We start from the raw sequence: 23801 nt of genomic DNA on the forward strand, positions 1-23801 counted from the left end.
CACCGCTACATTGATCTGAGGTGACAGGGAGATGATGGCAAGTGGCCACAAACCACATGTCTTGTGCACATACAGATGCTTTCAACGTACTGAAGCCACGTTGTTCATTAGAGCTTAATAAACTTGCTTGGCATTTTACTGTGTATATTTGCTAGTTTGATAGTGGCAAGGATATTTGAGTATGAAACAGTGCAGTGTCAGATACATGTAATTTAAAATAAAAACATTTCCATCATGTTGACCATGCGATATTTATGTAATGCTGGACATTATCATATTTAGATTAAAATAACTTGATTAATAATTTGTCCTTAAGCGAATACTGTGCAATTTAAGAATATTCTAGAAATTACAGATAGATTTTGCACATTCAGTAGATGAAACTTAATCGCTTCCGTAAGGAGATAATTTGCGTTGTACAAAACAACCTTGCCACGTATACAACTGAAGGTTATTTATTGTGGCCACACAGATAGATGGACTAAAACATTAGAACTGCCGTATAAGAAATCCCCTCAGCAAAAAAAAAGGAGAAAACAAATCCTGTGAAAATACTAAAGATCAAATTACTTGTGCAATATAGTCATAAAGATCAAATACGTGTAATATTGCACCGATGTCCTCACTACTGATTCCCAATTTGTGGAATTAAAAAAGCCATCTCCAAACCCAGGCTTTCACCGCGACCAAATCGGCCTCGAGTTTGAATGGACGGTAGGGGGCCCCTAAAGTTCCTGGCTGCATTCAGATTTTCTCAGTTGCCAGGCAGTGTCGCTGTGTATGAGCTGCTGTACTCATATCCCTGTCACTGGGCCAGAACGTCGGAGTTCAAGTCCCACCTGCCCAGGAGGAGTGTTATGTAAAGCACGTCCGAGCAGGTTGGTTGAAATAATTGCGTGGGTCTATGTAGGGAGGTGTGTGTGTGGCCGTACAAAATTTGGACATGTGTGTTTATAAGCATATATCATTAAGATACACTATAGGTGATATATAAAGATGCAATTTGTTACGTGCATTAAACGATCCGAGGCACATTTGTTATTAACGAGAAGATTGTCATTACGCGCGTTCTGGGTCTTTAGGGAATTATATTTGGAGCCGCTGAGATCCTACAGGTAAACCCTCACTGCCGCCAATGATCAGACCGGCTGAGCTCTCACACATTGTCAAGAACTCGCCCCCTTGATAATACCACGCCCTCTTTGGGTCCAGATACATCCCATCTGAAATTTAAGATTCCATAAAGCGCCCTGAATTCAAGTGGGCAGATGCTAAACGGCGTTAATTTCCCCCAAACAGCATGAGCTGAGCAGATTGGAAGCATCCACAAGAAGGAAATATTCGCTCGTTTGAGACACTAGAATTTAACAAGCCTACTCTCCAATGATTTCAGAAATTAGAACTGATATCCTTAAAAACGTGTTAAATTTAAGGTTCAGTCAAAGGGTCTCAATAGTCGCTAGAACAACGAAGCGAAACGCCGGATGCAAGTGGAAAGATGACCGCGAGGTGGCGGTATGTCGACATCCTCGCCGCCTCTGTGCCCAGCCCCGCATTGTCATGGAAAAGATGACTTTCATCTACTGTACTAATATAAAGTGACCCCCACCCAGACTAGATACTTCGTTATTTATTGTTCTTTCACCCCCCCCCCCCCCCCTATCTTGATGTTGACCACAGACTCTTATATCTGGGCTCAATGAAACCGAACTTAAACTGACGCCCAAGGATCCGATGGAACATGCTGAATACACCCGCGTTAGTTTTCGTTAAAAGTTCGACGTCTGTGCGACCACACCTTTGAGTATTTCGAAAGGCATTAATTTTAACCAAATATCTACGTATATATTTTACGAAATAAAAAGGTGCGATAGACGATTCCTTTGCTATGGTATTAACTTATTGGTTTTAAAAAAATTGTTCATTGCAAACTACTGGATTTATAAAGGGTCACAATGATTTTAAACTTTATTTTTTTCTTGTTTCACTGCTATACGTTTTGATAAGTTGGAACTTCGGGTTTCTGAAAGAATCTGGCATGCGTTATCTTACTGGGCTGCAGCTTCGAAACAAACATATACATTATATTGTCAGATTTAAAAGGGGCACTTACATTCGTCTTCATATTGGCCTCTTGCAACGAACGTCGTTACTGCAAGCAGCAACAAAATCCGTGTATCCACAAAGCTGAGCATGTCTAAATGTTAGACATGCAGACTCCTTGTGAAAAAAAGCCCAGCCTTTTTACCCAGCAAGCATAAAACAGAGGTGATGATAACTCCAGACTTTACAGAACCCTCCTGCCGTATCTCCAGCGTGATGTACCCTTCTTATAGTGCAGGAGGATCCCTGTCTGCGTGTCAGGACATCCCCCTAACCAATAGAAACCCTACGGCCCAATGCTTTCAACCCCAACAGGTCCATTGGAGGAGCATGTTCCAATGCTCCCAGTCTGCCAGGGGAATACTGGCACTGCATCATTACAGTGACGAATCCAGAAACACTTAATTAGATCCAGCCCTCTGCTTTGTCGGCTCAGACTTCGCGAGCTGTCTTGGGGTATTTAATATGTGACCCACTTTGATACCTAACGTGTCAGCAACCTTCTCCTGTCCTGCTCACAAAGCCGGGCCAGAAAATAAAAGGGCAACTGGAGGAACCAGACCGTTTGCCTTGAGTACAGTGTAGACCTGTTCACCATCAGGGCTAACCGTCATCTAAGAAAGAACGCGTACTTGTGGTGATTGCTCGCCACTTATTAAATTCCGCTGGATTTAGCAGAAACTTGGACATTTATTCTTAATGGGAAGAAAGAACAGCGAAATCAAAGGATGACAATTTGAGCTCCACACCCTCCCCCCCCCCCCCCCCACTCCAGAGCACACGAAGCGCCCGTTCCCTCAATCTGTGCTGAATACTTTGACCAGCTTTTTAAAATGCCTCCGGTTTTCTTATCTGCTAAACGGTTTCACTGCCTTTCTTATCAGGAACAACACGTGTAAACGGCAGGAGCTCAGATTACACAGGAACAGGGGCAACCGAACTGTGGATTCAGGTGCATGTGTGAAGAGAAATAGGTTCCTTTTCTCCTTACTTGCACACACAGGACATCACCTTGAGGGTTACCGTGAAGGATATGAGACGTCAAAAGTTCACAATAAGATAAATCCGACGAAACGAAAAATACACCATAAAAACACACTATTCTTTTGAATCTGCATTTAATCTACATCATTTTCTTTTCATTGTTTGCCACAAATCACTTTTAGGATTACACAGGGCAGTAAATGAACAGGCACCGAGTGCAAATTAAACCCTCCCATCAGCTCCGATGAGAAGCACTTTATCCCCCTCTGAACAAAATCTCCTTTTCGTTAAATAAATAAATCACGCTGTTCTTTTTCCCTGTGAACGAAACGATTCGTTCAATAAAGCTATAGCACAAATGTCTCCTGCAAAGAAAAGCTTACAAAACTTTTCACAGTCATGATGCTGTTAACATGACATCCTTTTCTCTTGAACCCTAACGCCACTCAGAGTTGCCCTCATTAGAGTGGTGTTGCGACTATTGTCATTCGTAAACCAAAGGGTGTTCATTCTTGTCAGAGTCCATCAGACAGACTACATCGAAACTGTACTCGTGGCTTAACGGAAGTGCATTTAATTGTGTCAGTTCTTAAAAAAAAAACTGGAATTCAGTTCCAAATTCAAGTTTCATCACATGAACACAATTTGATTTGTGTGGGGCGGGGGGGGGGGGGGGGGGGGAGGGGGGCATGGGGTGGTGCTGTTATTCTGAATCCACACAGAAAGCACCCTAACCCTATCTACCACTGACTTCTCGATGATTTCGTTAGGCAAGGACATGAATTTCAAGTTCATCGTTGCACATCTATTTGGGGAAAGCCACTAATGACACAGCGACCTGTTTGAAAGGGGGTTATACTTAAAGTAGGAGTGCTGGCTGTGATCGGGGTTTCTGTTCTCCCCAGATGACCAGACACCGCGCTCTTATCTGCAGCACAGAGCTAGAAAAAGATGCCACATGTTCAGATTCCTTTTGTGTCGGCTGGGTTGGGCATAAATCATTCAAACCTCATACAAAAATGCTGCGCAACCGAGCAACTTCATCAAATCCCACATATTGTAGGACGAATATTTCGCTGGCAGTGCATTCGAAAAAAAAGATAGAACGATAAGGCAAGCAAAGTGTTGCATTATTTCAAACGAGCCCTTCCTTTAACTTTCGAAAGATTCTCGGATGGAGGAATGCTGCGTGTCTTTTATCTGGCGATGTCCAGTATTATCAGAGAATTGTTAACACAGGCGAGCGCCCAGAGGGAACAAAATCTGGCTGCTGTTATTTCACTTAACTAAAGAGAACAGGGCAAGAGAAATCATGCCCAGGCAGAGAGAAGTAGCAGCCGTCTCCAGCACCCTGTTTAGTCTCCTTATCACTTCAGAAAAGAAAGGTATCGATGGTAGCCAGATGTGAAATTGGGTGATGGAGGCATATTCATTCACGCCGTTTTCACATTTCAACAGACTGTGAGCTCATATTGTTTGAATAATGTTTACTTCTGAAATAGAGAGTGCAATATGCCCGGATCCTGGAGACAATAGTTCTATCGGCTGTTTTGGTTTTAGTCTGTGAAGGAGTCAGCCTTTCACTGGTAATCCACTTCTGGACATGTTTTTCAAATGACTGTGATCCACAGAGAAAGGCAAGCAACCTCCCCCTGCGCGATCCGCCAAATGAATGAAAAATATTAAGAGACAACTTCCATTTTGTGTGAAACACATCATCTAGCAATTAAAGAAAGAAGTTGATCTGGAGAGTGATTCTGAAACCTTCGGACAGATGTTGCATGAAAATGCTTGACCAAACAGAGCGTTAGCGAGTCTCTTTTTGAATTGTCTAAAAAAAAACAATAATAATATGACACCATTAAGGGTGAGCGTCATGCCAACGTGTCAGTTAAATTACTTCACATCAATCCAATGCATTTACACCAACTCAAGGTCAAAGCTGGGAAGTGGTCGAATTCCACTTTGAAGTATTCAGCGATAGCAAAAGTTTGACTGACTTTAATGCAAAATTTCAATGGTTAAGGTGAAGTTTACTGGATCAAATCACTCCAAAATCCGCATATTTTACAGTCATATTGCAGACCAATATACTCTGCCTCTTTATTTCTGTAAGCAGCTTATCAGAGAATCGAGGGTAAAGGGATTTCTGGGTTTAAAATATCTCAGAATTTCTCTTCTATCCTAATGGGACAGTTGCCAACGCTATGGTGAGGCAATGGTTGCTCTGAACTCCAGTCCTTGAAAGGCGGGACTATTGGATTTGCCGAAGATGTTTAATACCCTCACCAGAACAGCCAAGATAATCAATTTGCTCCTCTTGGTCCTTTTCTGACGGTGTGGCACTACCACATTCACCACACACACACACTTCTAGAAGAGTCAAGTGCGTAATAAGATCTGTCTATGGGAAATAGCCACTCCACAAACCTCTGAGACCCTGCCCCACAGGAGGCTGAATGAAGATCCCATTCAGCTGGAAGCTTCTGGTAGATCTGAAACAGAAGATGGGGATAATAACAGAAGGCAAACCCCAATTTGCAACACCAACATGGCCACTTGGGTCTTCAGACACCAGTCCCCAACAGAGTTCCACCATTTATGATGTCAAATAGTCAAACCTCTGGCGTGAACAGAGATGAACTGATTGTCCTTCTTTATTCACCCAAACACTTGGTTCATTTCAACAAGATTAATCTAAAAACAAAACCTTCCAATGCACATACCTTTCTTCCAGAATGAACTTATACAGCAGCCAATTTAACCAGTACTCCATGAGTTAATAATGACTGCATTTGTTATAGTCATTGAGATAAATTGCATGGAAACAGAACTTTTGGTCCAATTTGTCCATGCCGACCAGATATCCTAAATTAATCTAGTCCTGTTTGCCAGCAGTTGGCCCATATCCCTCTAAATCCTTCCTGTTCATATACCCATGCCTTTTAAATGTTGTAATTGTACAAACCTCCACGACTTCCTCTGGCAGTTCATTCCATACACGCACCACCCTCTGCATGTAATGTTGCCCCTTGGATCCCTTTTATATCTTTTCCCTCTCAATTTAAACCTTGCCCTGTAGTTTTGAACTCCCCCGACCCAGGGAAAAATACCTTGTCTATTTACCCTATCCATGCCCCTCATGATTTTATAAACCTCTATAAGGTCACCCCTCAGCCTCCGATGCTTTGGAGAAAACAGCCCCAACCTATTCAGCCCCTCCCTATAGCTCAAACCCTCCAACCCTGGCAACATCCTTGTAAATCTTTTCTGAACTCTTTCAAGTTTCACAACATCCTTCTTATAGCAGGGTGACCAGAATTGCACAAATGAATTCCGGATAATCCAAGATGGAGGACAGCAAAAAATTGTGGCTTAAAGAGCTGAGCCTTTCCTGAGGTATTTTCAGTGTTGGAATTGATTTCCTCAAATTCTAGGAGTAGTAATTACTGTTTCTTAAGCTGTTGCATTGTTTGGAACTTTGGGGGAAATAGATCAAAACAACGGCACTTTAAAAAGGAGGAAGACAGACAAAGGCAGGGGCAGTGACCACATGGGAATGATTCGAATGGAGAAAGAAACCAACAGTGTTGCCTGACCTCGCACAGCTATTGCCTTTGCTGTTTGATTTCGGAGATGGTCTATGAAAAATTAACACACAGTGAAATTCACAGCTGACCATGGAGAAACCTGTGAGAGAAAGCTCACAACAGGGAAACAGCTAAGTGGCTTTTAAAGTATAACCCGTTAGTTCCTGAATGTAGAGAAGAAATAATAATGCAACAAACATAGACACAGATTAGAAATGAGAAATGAGAATGAGAAGTGCAAAAATGATGTATGGACAAGTGTCTGAGTTCTATGAAGAATAGATGATGGGACCTTGCATTTGTTACATTGATTGACACCAACAGCACTGATGTTGATAAGTTAGCCATTAATTTTGAGATGCTTGGCTTTGCATGCCAGCTTAAAGATCTTTGCCTTGTTTCCTTTCGACTGTGGCATCACTTGATTTTTGGCTTTCACAACAAAGAGGAAATATTCACATCGTTTTACCTGCAGTGCAGGGATGACAGTGGGGTTTGTTAGTTGTAACCCTCAGAGCACACATCTTCACCCACGAACACACACAGACCAAGGTTGAAGCTAGATTTTAGATGCTCCCGCGAGGAGGTTGAGCAATTCATCAACTTCACCAACACATTCCACCCTGACCTTAAATTTACCGGGACCATCTCTGACACCTCCCTCCCCTTCCACGACCTCTCCATCTCCATTAATGACGACTGACTTGACACTGACATTTTTTACAAACCCACCGACTCCCACAGCTACCGGGATTACACCTCTTCCCACCCTACCTCCTGCAAAAATGCCACCCCGTATTCCCAATTCCTCCACCTCCACCAGATCTGCTCCCAGGAGGACCAGTTCCACCACAGAACACACCAGATGGCCTCCTTCTTTAGAGACCATAATTTCCCTTCCCACGTGGTTAAAGATGCCCTCCAACGCATCTCGTCTACATCCCGCACCTCCGCCCTCAGACCCCACCCCTCCAACCGTAACAAGGACAGAACTCCCCTGGTGCTCACCTTCCACCCTACCAACCTTCGCATAAACCAACTCATCCGCCGACATTTCCGCCACCTCCAAAAAGACCCCACCACCAGGGATATATTTCACTCCCAACCCCTTTCCGCCTTCCGCAAAGACCGTTCCTCCGTGACTACCTGGTCAGGTCCACGCCCTCCTACAACCCACCCTCCCATCCTGGCACTTTCCCCTGCCACCGCAGGAACTGTAAAACCTGCATTCACACCTCCTCCCTCACCTCTATCCAAGGCCCTAAAGGAGCCTTCCACATCCATCAAAGTTTTACTTGCACATCCACTAATATCATTTATTGTATACGTTGCTCCCGATGGGGTATCCTCTACATTGGGGAGACTGGGCGCCTCCTAGCAGAGTGCTTTAGGGAACATCTCTGGGACACCCGCACCAATCAACCACACCGCCCCGTGGCCCAACATTTCAACTCCCCCTCCCACTCTGCCGAGGTCATGGAGGTCCTGGGCCTCCTTCACCGCCGCTCCCTCACCACCAGATGCCTGGAGGAAGAATGCCTCATCTTCCGCCTCGGAACACTTCAACCCCAGGCATCAATGTGGACTTCAACAGCTTCCTCATTTCCCCTTCCCCCACCTCATCCTAGTTTCAAATTTCCAGCTCAGCACTGTCCCCATGACTTGTCTGGACTTGTCCAACCTGCCTAGCTCCTTTTCCACCTATCCACTCCACCCTCTCCTCCCTGACCTATCACCTTCATCCCCTCCCCCACTCACCCATTGTACTCTATGCTACTCTCTCCCTACCCCCACCCTCCCCTAGCTTATCTCTTCACGCTTCAGGCTCACTGCCTTTATTCCTGATGAAGGGCTTTTGCCCGAAACGTCGATTTCAAAGCTCCTTGGATGCTGCCTGAATTGCTGTGCTCTTCCAGCACCACTGATCCAGAATCTGGTTTCCAGCATCTGCAGTCATTGTTTTTACCTACTAGATTTTAGATCCTGTCCTTTTGTATTCTTGAAAGGGGGGAAATGTCATGGCACTTATCGAAACTGCTCTCTTTTCCCATCACATTAGTATTGCAGCCTGACAGTGCCCATGACTTGAGTTTCATTCCAGGCTTAGTGGGCTGAATATGTGGCGTTAGCACATTCTTACTGTGTCTGCGTGGGTTTCTCCAGGCGCTCTAATTTCCTTCCACAGTCTAATGATGTGTAGGTTAGCTGGGTTGGCCGTGCTAAATTGGTCCTGAAATTTGCAGGTAGATGATTACCCATGGGAATTTGGGGTTAAAGGTAGGGAGTTGGGTCTGGCTGGGAAGCTCTTCAGACTTCTTGGGCTGAATGGTCTCTTTCTGCACTGTAGGAATTCTATCATTCTATGATTCATTCACAATCTGAGATAACTCACGTGGGATTACAATTCACTTTATAGCAGATTTCACTCTTTGAAGTCCTTCCCTTTGAAACACCCATCAGGTGTGACAGGTAATCCACACGGAATTTTCCAGACAGTCTTTAAAGGACAATGCTAGGTATTTGCATTCTCAAATAGCTTTAAGCTGTGTGCCCTCTGTTAAAAGAAAACTGGTAATGTAAAGTTCTATATGTAATAAGTGGTCCAAAGTTATGATCTGTGGCCATGGTCACATTGTAGGTTCTGGAAATCTGAAGTAAGAAGAGGAAATATTGGAAATACTCACCAGTTCTAGTAGCTTATACATGGAGAGAACAAAACAAGTTAACATTTCAAGTTGCAATGTTTTTCATCAGAACTGGAAGAAGTAGAAGTGTTGTAGGTTTTGAGTCAGTTAAAGTAGCGCAGGTGGAGAACAAAAGGAAAAGGGAAAGTCTGCAATAGGATGAAGGAGCAATGCTTTCAAAGGTTGTGATTTCAAATAAACCTGTTGGACTATAACCTGATGTTGTGTGATTTTTAACTTTGTCCATCCCAGTCAAACATTGGCACTCCACATCATGCAATAGGATGTAAGAAAGGAGATATTAAATGTCAAAGGAGTTGATGGGTCAGAGCCAGAGAGTGGGGTGGGTAAAGTGACAAAAGATATGTCTAGAGGAGTTGTGAAGGGTAGACTAATGTGTATCCACTGCTAAAAGCAAGATGAGAGGATAACAAGGTTAAGGCTACTAGATGTAAAGAAAAAGAAACTAAATGAACAGCAGTGAGAAGGTCTGACATACTGAATCCTAAGGCAGACAAGCAGGAGACTGGAAGAATTCAGAAGACTGAATCCAAAAGCCTGTAAACTGATTAATTTAAAGATGAGGAGGTGCTGTTCCTCAAACACGCATTGCGATTCACCACAATACTACAGCAGGCCAAGGATCAACATGTCAGTGTGAGAATAAGTGGAGAATTAAAATGGCAGGTCAAAATTATGTTTATAGATTGAATGGAGATGTTTCATCAAGCAGTCACAAAATCTGCATTTGGTCCAGTGATAGCCAACTCTTAACCTCATGCAATTGAATATGTATTCAGCAGCAGAAAAAAATCCACACTTATGATATTTTCATTAAGGTGTGTGGCCATGCAGATGTATAGGAATGTGGAAAGCTGTGCACTAGTTGACTCCTCATATTACATTGTAAAAATGGCTTTGTGAAAAAAGGTCCAATATATTTAAATGTACAGGATATAAACAATACTAAAATTAGACTGGTTATTGCCGACGGGCACTACAAAAAGCATCAATAACTTTCAGGGCAGTTGCTGATTGATTTCCCCTGGTTGTTACTGATTTTCTATAATTGCTGTAAGTTTATTTTTCTTTTATTTAATGTTAGTGAAGTGTGCATGGAATGGTGTTGGACATACCTTGGGCTTGGACATTGACATGAAACATTCTGATCAACCACTTGCTCCTGATCTTGGATACTGTGGCTCCCAGCACTCTTCGGCTGCATCGTGATAGAATGATGGAGCAGTGACAACACTGAGCAGGACAAGTTGCTCATAATTGGAGAACTGCTGTCAGCAAAAGTTTTTAATCATCAAAGTTATTCATCAAAGGTTTTCAGGGAATATTCTCCTTTCTCAACCTTATTGTACGGGGTATGCCATGTCACATTTTATGAAGAATGGTCTCATTGAAATCTCATTGAAATGAATAGAATATTGTGACCGTAACGCAAAAATCTTTGAACCGGAATCCTTTCAGGTTGGAACAGTCAACATCTGTACAATTTATTGCACACTGCTGTATAAGAGAAGTGACTGATACTCTATATATCAGTGGATAGAAATTGTCATGAAAACCAATCAGAGAACCTTGAATTACTTATAAATATTTCAAATGTTTAAGTGAATGTAATTTTTTTAAGAAAGGACCCATCCACATCCAAAAACAGCTCTGAATGTATACTTACTGGAGGTCTCATAAAATTCTTGCATGGATTACATTGAACCCCAAGAGGAACTGTGCAATATTACACCTGAAGAGTGTCAAGGGAATTTTGGAAAGGACCATTTCAACGGAAGAGATGCCATTCAAAAACCTGAATTCTAATTTCCTCTGGGTCATGTCCTGTACAGGGTAAAAGACCTGATTGTGTTTTACCCTTCCAGGAATACACGAGAAATGGGGTTTAAAATCAACTGCAAGCCCTGGTGTCCATATACTGAGGTGCTGGCATGTTAGTGTCCTGGTTTGTGGCTCAAGTCCAGTGTGCCAATGTGTACTGAAAGCTTTCACTAGATACCCCTGCATGTGCAGGTAAAAAGAAATAAACTCTCTAACTCTGCTGAAGACAAGGCAAGTCAGCAAAACCACTGTTGAAGGCAACAGGATAAATTTCTTTTAGCTAACTGAAAAAACAAGAATCTCAACCATGGACATAGCTGCCAATGTCCGCGTGACTGAAATCAACCACCTTAACAATCAGAATGTTTCACAATCTTTCCATCATGGACAAAACGAAGACTGAGACTGATCTCAATAATTTTTAAATTTTTTTCTTGTGGATTCCCGTCTTCTTTTTAATATGGGTGAGGTGTATGTGTGTGTGTGTGTGTGTATATTTGTGTCTCACATTTTATTATCTTTCCTTATGATTTAAAAGCATCAAAACTCACATTTTCATTACCATAAGGAAGTCTGGTTTAAACATCTATAGTTAAGATAGATTCTTATTATTGGAAGGAATGCTTTTCAAATAAATATTGTTATGGGATGGGTTGAGTAAAGAATGTGAGTAAAGAATGTGGAGGTTAGAGGACTGAGGGGTTATTTTAGAGAACCCGATAAAATCTTAACAGAACCATTTGGGGGAATCCTAGGAGGAATCATAATGAATTGGAAACCTTCATCCAGGCATTGCTTGTAACAGAGTACATTGCATACCCTCTAACTGGAGTGAAGAGGACAGAGTAGGAACATCATCTCATCAAGATAGTGCTGCTCCATGGTGCAGGGTGCTATTGAGTATAACTTATGGTTTTACAGGTGCTGTAGCTAAACATAGAGATGAAACACAACTCCAAAGCATTCCATTCATGGAAAGGATAGCTGGTTGTTCATTTTGCTGTGCAAATCATGCAGGTGAATGAGGTTCCTGATAGCTGTTCTCACTCTGCTCCAGTTTGCCGAATCATCAACATTTGAACCACCAAAAAAAATCAAAGGCCAGCTGTTGGGTAACATGACCCATTTACTGGTCACCTGAATCGTGACTCGTGTGTAGCCCAAGCACATGAAGACAACAATGCATGGAATTTGAGTCATATAGAATGTCAATAACAAGACCTGGTGTGTATAAGTAACATTGTTGTTGTCTGGATGATTCTGGAGGTGGAGGCCAGGAGTAATCATCATGATCTCTTGCAGCCTGCCAAGGACAAGTCCTCATACAAGGTATACAGAGAGAAGGTGATGGAAACATGGATTTACATCTTTCATGTCTCAAAATGCTTCCAGCCAATGAAGTCCTTTGAAATGTAGTCAGTGTTGTAGTGTAGGAAAGAAAATCAAACAGCTATCTCTCACAAGTGGCATTGTAATAATCTCCAGGTGATTTTTGTTTGTTGATTCAAGGATGAATATTGGGCAGACCACTGCAATAATTCAAATCAAAGCCAAATACTTTGGATGCGGGAGATCAGATATAAAAACAGAAAGCTCTGGAGAAACTCAGCAGGTCTGGGGAAAGAAAGATAGAATTAATGTTTTAAGTTCAATGACTTTCATTCAGAACTAAAAGGGGCTGGAAAATGACGGTTTTATCCGTCAGATAAAGGGAACAAAACTGCATATAATGCTCCAAGTGTGGTCTCAACAAGACCCTGTATAGTTGCAGCAAGACACCTTTGTTCCCGTACTTGAATCCTCTCGCTATGAAGACCAACGTATAATTTGTCTTCTTCAATGCCTGCTGCACCTGCATTTTACTTTCAGTGACTGGTGTACAAGGACACCCACGTCTCCTTGCATATCATGTTGTCCCAATCTATTGCCATTCATATAATAATCTGTCTTTCTCTTTTTCCTACCAAGGTAGATAATCTCACGTTTATCCACATTACACTTCCTCTGTCACTGGAGGTTAGAGGACTGAGGGATTATTTTAGAGAACCCTATAAAATCCTAACAGGACCAGACAGGGCTAAATGCAGGAAGGATGTTGTCATTGTCTGGAATGTCCAGAACTAGGGGTCACGGTATATGGATATGGGGTAGGCCATTAGGGACTGAGATGAGGAGAAATTTCTTCCCCTAGAGTTGTGAGACTGTGGAATTCTCTGTCACTGAAAATTATAGAGGCTGAAACATTGAATGTTTTCAGGGAGTTAGATATAGTTCTTCGAGCTAATGTGACTAAAGGGTCTGAGAATAAAGCCAGAACAGGGTAATGAGTCGTATGATCATCCCTGATCATATTGAATGGCCTAGTCTTGCTCCTATTTCCTACATTTCTAACCATTATGTTAATAGTGGGATGAACACACTGAGAATAAACTGGCTAGCATCTCTGCTAAAATCACAAAATGATGAAAATGTGTGAAATGCCAGCAAAGTATCACAGTATATTTTTTTCCGTTTCATGCCTTTTAAAAGACATACATTGCTTCAGTGCCACTGAAATACCTATAACTGACTCACAAGGGTTATCCAGTAATTCCAGTTTTTGGATTGAAACAATAGATGTTAATTCCTCTTCGCCATTGCATTGCAAGTTGATTCTCAAGTCACCTTGTAAATGGAGAAGGTTTCTCTCTGAACCATGCCAGGGTAACTGCTATTTCTGGCCAAAGCTAACAAGATATTGGCCAATTTGTTTTACCTCAGGCCCACCACATCCTCACAAGGAACCCATAAATGGCAAAGCAAATGGTTCATGTAGAATGTCTTGGTGTGTTTTCCTGATAGTGCTAAAGTCTGAATATCGTCAATTCCAAATATCGGTAGCACTTACTCTGATGTGATCCCACCTTGATAACACAACATTGAAGGAGAAAATGTAATTTCTACTCATTAGATGTTTTAAAAATCTTGGTTAGTTCTCTGGAATTTAATAACTTAGACAAATATTTGTGTGCACAATGCAAAATGTAAACAATGATCCCATTACTTGCTTTGCTTATTGCTTACCTACTTAGTGGAAAGGTATTTTGGAAATACTCTGCTCCAACATTAGTAAATAAGGTGGTGAAGATAATATTCATGTTGTAGTGAATGACTGAATACTTCTACTATTTTTTGGACTGGATTGTTATTTTTTGACTCACAGGCATCAAGTGGGAAGCCTGGAATTTTAGCTGCACATTTGTCAGTGGGATTTTAATTCATCCAATGAATTTGTGTCTGACTTTCAGGTTTCTCAACCATTAAGAGTGAATGTGCATAATGATGATTTCTGTAAGTGAATTTCTGATGAAATAATTTAAAGACCCCTCCCAGGATGAAAGTCAAAGGACCATCCAATGGTTTTAACAGAGCAAGAAACTGCAGCAATGGACTAACCACATTGCCATGCAGTGGCATATTTCACTGATGCCTCTCTAGCTGATATACAAGGTTGCATGGACCTGCAATAGCCCACCACTCCCCCACCCCATTACATTTCATTAATCCACCAGTGCTAATCATTCCTCATTGTAACTTATTTTTCAAATCCACCTGCCTTGGTACATCATCACATCCCTACCTGACCATCCATCACCCTTATCTTCCTGCAATACCAACCCATATTTCACAAAAGGCTGCAGTTGACAGGGATCATATCAATAGTTGTAAATTAATCTCAATGAAGAAAATAAAGGATGACACAACTACCTGGAATGTGTGCACCTTAATTGATAATGCCACAGTTGACAGATCTGAGAGTTGAAGTGCTCTTTTCAGTAGAGAACTAGCTAGTGTTACAGCCATGTCTTAAGCTCATAAAGGTTAATAGGAAGTGGATCATGCACTTTTGAAAAGCAAGATGGAATATGAACACTGAACCATCTCAGTATGGGCAAGAAGAGAATCAGGTAACTTAATTTGTGGTTCCCCAGTGCTAGGTAGGAACCTGCCTCAGAAGTCACCTAAGGCAGAGAAGAGAAGCATATTCTTTTTACCTGCAAGATTTTGTTTACTATAGGAGCTCAGCCACAATTTTATCTGAACCAGCTGGAAATGTCCAAGCTTCATTGAAGCACAGCCCTTTATGCCTGCTGGGGATGAGATGGCATTGCAGTGCTGTTGTTGGACTAGTAATCCAGAAACCAAGATGTGACACCACTGTAAATAGTGGAACTTAAACTAAACATAATCTGGAATTGCAAGTCTAATGATGACCATGAAACTATTGCCAATTGTCATAAAACTCATCTGGTTCACTCACATCCCTTAGGGAATGAAATTAACTGCCACACTTGAGCTGGCCTGCATGTGACTCCAGACCCATAACAATCCTGCTGATCCTAACTGCCCTGTGAAATGTCCAGCAAACCACTTGGTTGTACCAAATTACAAAGGGGTGTAATGGACAGCAATGGTTCAAGAAGGCAGATCACCACTACCTTAGAGATTAGATTCCCTTCAGTGTGGAAACAGGCCCTTTGGCCCAACCAGTCCACACCTTCAAAGAGTAACCCAACCAGACCCATTTCTTTCTGATTAATGCACCTAACACAATGGGCAATTTAGCATGGCCAATTCACCTGACGTGCACATCTTTGGACTGTGGGAGGAAACCGGAGCACCTGGAGGAAACCCACGCAAACACGGGGAGAATGTGCAAACTCACACAGACAGTCACCCGAGGCTGGAATCAAACCTGGGACCCTGGACCTGTGAGGCAGCAGTACTTACCACTGAGCCATCGTGCCACCCCAAGGCAGATCACCACTACCTTGTGAAGGGCAATTAAGGAGAGGCAATGAATGCTATCCAGTCAGCAATGCCACATCCACTGAAGGAGTAAAATAAAACTTCAACCACCATTTTAAGGACAATACAAAGAAATTAGGTCTTTTTTTTTACTCTATGTACTTGTTACGTCTTCAGAAATCATTTGCTCATATGGGTGCATGCATGCAGTATGAATGAAGAAGCATTTCTGTGGTTATAATTTGTGTATTGTGAGAAAGAAATGCTAATTCTTTCCTTTGATTTAAGCTTTCTAAAGCACATCTTACTGAAGTTGACACTTGCTTTGATGCCATGAACGATCTTGTTTGAAAATTTACTGCCTTTCTAAAGGTGTCTCTGATTGGCTGATATTGCCTAACCCATCCTGGTATGGCAACAGGCAAATAATTTACAGTTACATTTCTATCTGTCTTCAGTTCTGAAGAAAGGTCCTATTGGTCTTGGAATGTTAACTCTGTTTTTCTCTCTCCAGAGATGATACCAGACCTGTTGAGTGTGTCTAGCACTTTCTGTTTTTGTTCCAGATTTCCAGCATTTGCAGTACTTTGTTATTCTGTCAGTGTTTCATTTACTGCCACTTTGCTTTTAGTAATTCTACCATGAAGATGTTCTGATCTTCTCTTTGATAGGATTTCTGTCAACATCTTTCATCTCGTTCAGTTTCATTTCTTACCATTTTCATTCTGGTGTTTGGTATGATGTTTACCAACAGTCTCTTTCACAGCCACATCTCTATCCTAATGAAGTTCTACCCTTCATATTTTAAATTGATGCAGATTTATATCTGTCTTATGCCCTTGCACTGTCTTACAGACCAGCCTTAGCTGTCATCTATGTAGTCACTCGAATCTACTCGAAACAGTCCAGATGATGAACCTGGTCACCTACACCTTGAAGAATAAGTATTACTATCAGCTGAATCATAATAAATCATAGTAAGAAGAAGCATTGACTCTAACCAAAACATCTTGGATGCTGCAGCTGGCCATGACCACAACAAGTGTCAGCTCCCTTCTTTGAATGGAGACCCAACCAGTACCCATTCGCCACCACCTTCCTCTGCCTGGCTGACCTTGATGGGCTGAGACTGGCAGGATCTTATGGTGACAAGGAGCTGATTGGTGTCTTGCACTTGACTTAATGAAACTTGAAGATGTGATGTTGTGAGCTGCAGAGCTGGTACCTCCCTGTGCCACATTTTGACAAAGTTTATCCAAGTTAAATCTTTCACAGTACAAGAAAAAGTCTGTCGGTGTTGGAATCTAGCCTGAACCTATAGCATTTCATCACCATTAGCCAAAGTCATCAAACGCTTCAGAGTTGAGGTTATAAAAGATGCCAACTCAAATAACCAAGCATTTTGAATTAGAGCCAACTTGCTTTAATATTTTTATTCTGAGGGCCTCAGTATCATGTTGCTTCATTGCTTCAGTGTTTTGCATAGCAAAAGCATATCTCATAGAGTTCTTGTACAAAATACATTTAAATAAATTAATAACCTTTGGTTGTGAGCTTCATACGGCTACTGAACTGCTGATTCCCTGCCCTAATAATCACTAAAACGACAGCAGTCTGCAGATCTTACTGAGCTAAGTTCAAAAGGGGATCATACTACCTTAGATTGCCAGAGGCTAGCTGCACTGTCAGAGTCTGGTGGTAAAGAGTTTCCACTGAACTTTCTGCACATTTCTTTACCCTGACTCTGACTCAGACCCATTGGCCACAGGGCCCAGGCCTGAAGGATAGAGTCATTTCTATCAGGTCATGTTGATTGTTTTGTGATTTGGGCCAGTTGTGGAAATTCATTGCATATCCGTTGGTGTAAGGTAGGGGCCACAAACCTTGTTCAGTAGCCTGAGGTGAACTGTTCCAGCAGAAAATCAAATAATATGAGCTGGCAACATCCTACCCGCCAGTCTCATCTCCCTTCTAATGTTCACTTTAGGGGAGTGGATGTAGGGGAATGATATGTGGATTGGAAGAAGTGTTTAATCCTCCTCATTGGGAGTTTCCTGTTATTAGCTATTTAGTGGAACTGGCTTTAAATTCCACTAATTCCTCACTCTATGACTTCAGATGAAGTGCCCTTCCTCACTCTGAGATTTTGGGCTTGTAATTTTCACATGCAATTTCAAAATTTGCGGGTGACAAAACTTGAAAATATTGGAAACTGTGAAGAAGACATTGTTTAACTTCTACAGGTGTTGACAGATTGGTAGAATGAATGGACAAGTTGCAGATGAAATTTATTGCTGAGAAATGTGAATCAAATCATTTCAGTAGAAAGAACAAAGAGAGAAAATGTAACATAAAGGGTAGAGTTCTAAGGGGATGTAGCAACAAAAGGAACTGTGAAGATTCATGCACAATTCTTAAAGATGGTTGATTGAGAAAGTGGTCAATACGTCAAATGGTATCCTGGGATTTATAACAGGATGTTGAGCTTCAAGCGTAAAAATAATGATAAACCTGAGTAAAAGACTGGTGTGGCCTTAACTGGAGTATTATGTCCAATTCTGGGCATGACACTTTAGGAAAAACATGTAGTTAATGGGAAGTGTGCAGAAAAGATTAATGAAAATGGTTCCAGGGATAAGGAATTTTTGTTATGGGATAGGTTGATGAAACTGCTGGTGTTCTCCTTGGAGAATAGAAGATTGAAGGGAGATGTGGGAGAGAGAGTTAAGATCATGAGGAACTTGGACAAAGTAAATATGGAGAAAACTTTTGCATTTGGAAACTATTCAATGAGAACTATTCAATCATCTAAGGGGACTGAGTTAAGATGATTGATAAAGATGGCATGAGAAACTTTTTTTTTGACTGTGGTGATGAAATCACTCAATTAAAGGCAAAGTACTGCAGATGATGGGAATCTGCAAAAAATGCAGAAAGTGCTGGAGAAACTCAGCAGGTCTGATAGCATATAGGGAGAGAGACACATAGTTAAAATTGTGATCCCAAAATGAATTTTCTTCAGAATTGTGGGGAATACACTGCTGTCCAACTACTGTTGCAAATGGTTTCCAAAAGAATATCTGTGGAGATATGTGATGATTTTTCTCAAGGTTTACCTTGAGCAGCTCTGTGATGCAGGATTTCATGCCCTTGTAACATTTACCACAAAAGACTGTGTTCTTGTTGAGACAGATATCTTGAAGTTTATTAACACTAAGTATTTATACTGCTAGGATGCTTTAGCTGTGTGGATTTTCTAGATTTTGTGTTTACTGATGGTTACTATGGTTACTGATACTGGTCCATCAATAATAAGCAACAAAGATAATACAGGTACCTTTATATTGAAACATCGCATGTTGTGATATCATCTTACTGTCTTAAATTTATGCTGTCTCTCTTGTATGGAATCTATGCAATAATACAACATCCAGCATTTTCTTTGAAAAGATGGGAACACTTTTCTGACAGAATGTACAAAAAAGAATATGTGGATATATTACCTCCTTGGCAGACCTACAATGTGATCAGATCTAGTCAAAGAATCCCTACAGTGTGGAAGCAGGCTGTTCAGCCTATCAAGTCCACACTGACTCTTTTAAGAGCAGCCCACCCAGACCCATTCCCCCTACACTAACCCTACAACCCCGCTTTTTTCATGGCTAACCCACCTAACCTGCACTATAGAGCAATTTAGCATGGCCAATCCACCTAAACTAAACATCGTTGAACAGTGGGAGGAAACTGGACTCCCTGGAAGAAACCCAAGCAGGTACATCGAGAATGTGCAAGCTCCACATAGACAGTCACCCAAGGGTGGAATCAAACCTGGGTCCTGAGAGGCAGCAGTGATAATCACTGAGCCATCATGCCTCCGACAGTCCTTATACAATTATCGTGACTTGGCTATGTAGCTTCACTCTGCAATGTGTTGTCTGTCATAGTGGATGGTTGTACATCATTTGTTGTAGATTTGTAGTTGTCATCTGGCACTAACATGATACTTTAAGGATCCAGTTTGTAGTCCTGTATGTTGGATGGTTGAATATATGTAGTTTGTATATGCTGCCTTCACTGAACTAGACCATTGCTCATTATGCAATGTAATATGAACCAGACTGGATGTAAAGATATATTATTTTCCCACAACCATGTGTTCTTAAGAACATCTCAGATATTTATGCTGTATCCGTTCAAGGTGCGATAATCTCCTGTGTGATTGTTGATGTTCTTGTACCATTTTCTCCCTTCTTTCCAACAATGCTTCTTGCCATATGATTATATGGGGAAAGCATGGTAAGAATTAGACTAACAGCTCTGGAAAAACGATGTTTCCATTTTAGGACAAAGGTGAAATTTTTTTTTCTCTCAGATTTGTTGGTCTGTGGAATGCTTTCCCCAGAAAATAAGGAACCTGTGTCAATGAATTTACTCTAAGCAGAGTTAGATTGATTTTTGTTATACAAAGGCATTCAGCATTATAGGGGATAGACTGGAAAGTGGGGTTGAGAATACAACCAGCTCAGCCATCATGTTATTGAATGATGGCAGATCAGGCTCAAGTGGCCCAGTCCTACTCCTAGGAATGTGTTCCCTTGTAAATCTATACCTTGATGATGTCAGCGTTCAGACAGAGAAGTGTTTCATAGTTCACAGATATTTCCCTGCTCTTTGTCCTCTAGACCATCAAAGAAATATGGGAAACATAGAATCACACAGGCTAGAAGAGATCCTTCAGTCCATCGAAGCTGCACTGACAGAATTTACACTAAATCTAGGAAGTCCCACTTTCCAGTACATGGCCTATAGCCTTGAACATTGTGACATTTCAAGTTCTCATCCAAGTACTTCTTAAGGGTTGTCAGGTTTCCCACCTCAACTACCCTCCCAGACAGTGCATTCTGGAGATCCACCACCCTCTAGGTAAAAAAATGTTTCATCAACTCCTCTCTAAACATTCTGCCTTTTATCTTAAAATTATATCCCCCTCTTCTTGACGCTTCAACTAAGAGGAAAAGCTGTTTTCTATCCACACATATAATCTTATTTACCTTATCAGGTCCCTGACCCAACCTTCTCTGCTCTAAAGAAAGCAACCCAAGCTTATCCAGCCTCTCATCATATCTAAAATACCCCATCACAGGCACACCCTGTGAATCTCCTTTGCACCTCCTCCAATGCAATCACATCCATGCAGTGACCAGAACTGCGTACTGTCCTTCAGCCACAGCTTAACCAAAGTTTTGCGCAGTGCTAATCTTACCTTGTTGCTCTTATAATCTATGCCACGACTGACAAAGGCAAATGTCCCATATGCCTTCTTAACTGCCTTATTAATCCATCCTGCTGCCTTCAGAGATCTCTAGACCAAACCCCAAGATTCTTCTGTGCTTCCTAATGTCCTGCCATTCATTGAGTACTCCCTTGTCTTGTTACTTCTTCCAAAGTGCATCAACTCACACTTTTCAGGGTTAAATTGCATCTGCCACTGATCTGCCCATTTGATCAAACTGTCTCTGCCCTCCTGTAATCTAAGATCTTCTTCATCATTGTCAATCATCTGGCCAATTTTCATGTCATCTGCAAACTTACTTATCATACCCTTATATTTTCCTCTACCATTTATGAAACCATGAATAATAAAGGACATTGATCACTGTACTACGCCACTGAACACAAACTGCTTTCTACCATCACGTTCTGTCTTCCACCACAAAGCCAATTTTGGATCTAATTTGCCAAATTATCCTGGATCCCATGTGATTTTACTTTTTTATCAGTTTCCCATGTGGGATCTTGTCAAAGGCTTTGCTTAAATTTACATAAACTACATCAACTGCACTACTCTCACCACATATCAGGTTTGGTGGATTGAAGACCATTGACTTTGAATTTCCTCTTGTCTGTCTATCTGTTTGTAGGTCCCTCCCATTATTAAATCCCCAAAGAGTTCATCCCAAAATGATAATTTGCAGGTGATTAACATGTCATGGGATAAGGCTTATGTGGCTCATGGAAGCATTCCTTTGGCAGAACTAACTTTGCCAATCCTTGGATGACTGTACCTTTCTGTTCAGATTCCTGTGCAAAGACTTTTACTTTTCTAGATTTATGATTGTGGACTGAAATTGGGAAAGGACTGTTTTAAAAACCAAGGATTATAGAAGGGATTGTTGTACTTTTTAAAAGGAAGCTACCAGCAATTGCTGTAAACCATGGGTGATTCTTACTCATCATGTTGAGGTTTAGTTGGCTCTATATTGCCCAAAGAACAATTGATGTCCACCTGTGTTTTTAGACCATATTACTCAGAAAAGCAGGAATGCCAAAAAATATGAGGAAGCAAGCAGAGGAATGAATTTAGCTGGCTGTGTCAGTAGAGGATGGATGGACTGCAAGGGGTATTTATGTAATATTCTGTGATTTTAATGGAAGCTGAAAGAGGACAGACATTACAATGACATGTTTAAAAAAGTTTTAAAAATTCTGAGAGTGGGGTTGTACCTTGGGAGCAATGAGCTTCAGACAAGAGCCTGGTTAAAGGGTACAACTTCATCAAGATGGCACTTTGAATGACACCGATTGAAACTACAAAAGAAAGGAAAATAGCAAATTAGACAAAGTGACAGATTTTGAAGTAATTTGTGTCACCTATACCAAATAGGGACGTATCTGCCTTTGACAAGGTGGACAAGCAACCCTCACACAAGTGGCAGAATTTAATACCCTTCCCCACAGCAGGTTTGATGGAAGGGGTCATTTGATTTGGAGGGAGGGTGATAAATGATTACCCCTCCACCTTTTGCCTCTGGCCTGATTAAACCCATCCACCATCTACATGGCACAAGTCAGGAACGTGATAGAATACTCCCCACTTGCCTGCATTGATACAGGTCCAACAACATTTAGGAAGCTTGACACCACCTAGGACAAAGCTTCCTGCATTGTCAACACCTCATTCTCCTCTTTCAATATCCTCTTCCTCCACCACTAATGCATAGTAACTGCAGTGTGTGCTGTGCTGTCTACAAGATAGAATAAGAATACTCTCCAAGCTTGCTTCCAAACTTGCAAACTCTATCAGCTACAAAGATATGAGCAGCAGGTGCATGGTAACAGCACCATCTGCAAACCTCTCACCATTCTGACTTGGAAATATATCACTGAGACTTCAGTGTTGCTAGATGAACATCCTGGAACCCATCCCTAGCAGCACTGTGATTACTCTCCCCATTGCCTGCAGCCATTCAAGAACACAGCTCACCATCACCTTCTCAAAGGCAACTTGGCATGGTCAATTAGTGCTGGACCAGTCAATGATGCCTACATCCCAAAGCAAATATCAAAAAATGTCCACTGTTTGAAAATCACAGTGAATGACAGATTCTCTCCAAGGTGCATTTGGGGACAGGAAACAAACCAGTCTCCAGAGGGAGAGTTCCAGTCCCCTGTCTGCAGATGGTGTATTTAAGAGGCCGTAAGCAAACTTGTCAGAGGAGGGCCATTTCAATGGATAGAAAAGATTAGAATGTTAGTAAGATGGATCACAAACTGCCAAACCAATGGTTCTGGCCGTGGCCCGGATGTTAATGGTTATTGGATGTTAATGGTTATTTATGATGTACTAAACCAGAATTTTCTCACAGCTGGCCATTGGGAAAACATTATTTAGATGTCACTGTTGATAAACCTATGGGTAATTGCCAACCCAGTGATTGTCTGCAATGTTGCAAAGTTCTCATGTTGAACTGGTAAAAGAGAAGAGATATAGGCAGAAAGACTTTGTTTGTACAATTGGTTCTATTAGAAG

At 41.5% G+C, this 23801-nt stretch overlaps 1 protein-coding gene across 2 annotated transcripts in view; it reads right to left on the minus strand.

The window, feature by feature from the left end:
- Window positions 1-2299, minus strand: part of col1a2 (collagen, type I, alpha 2) — a 51046-nt gene extending 48747 nt beyond the window's left edge. For both annotated transcript variants that reach the window (XM_043689936.2, XM_043689937.2), the window contains exon 1: window positions 2114-2299. In XM_043689936.2, the coding sequence (XP_043545871.1) occupies window positions 2114-2195 (82 nt within the window). In that variant the 5' untranslated portion in view covers window positions 2196-2299. The remainder of the gene's footprint in view (window positions 1-2113) is intronic.
- Window positions 2300-23801: the final 21502 nt, after the last annotated feature.

Source organism: Chiloscyllium plagiosum, unplaced genomic scaffold, assembly GCF_037043375.1.
Source record: "Chiloscyllium plagiosum isolate Xiang-an unplaced genomic scaffold, Cpla_swu_hap1 HiC_scaffold_5, whole genome shotgun sequence".
NCBI classification, from domain to species: Eukaryota; Metazoa; Chordata; class Chondrichthyes; order Orectolobiformes; family Hemiscylliidae; genus Chiloscyllium; species Chiloscyllium plagiosum.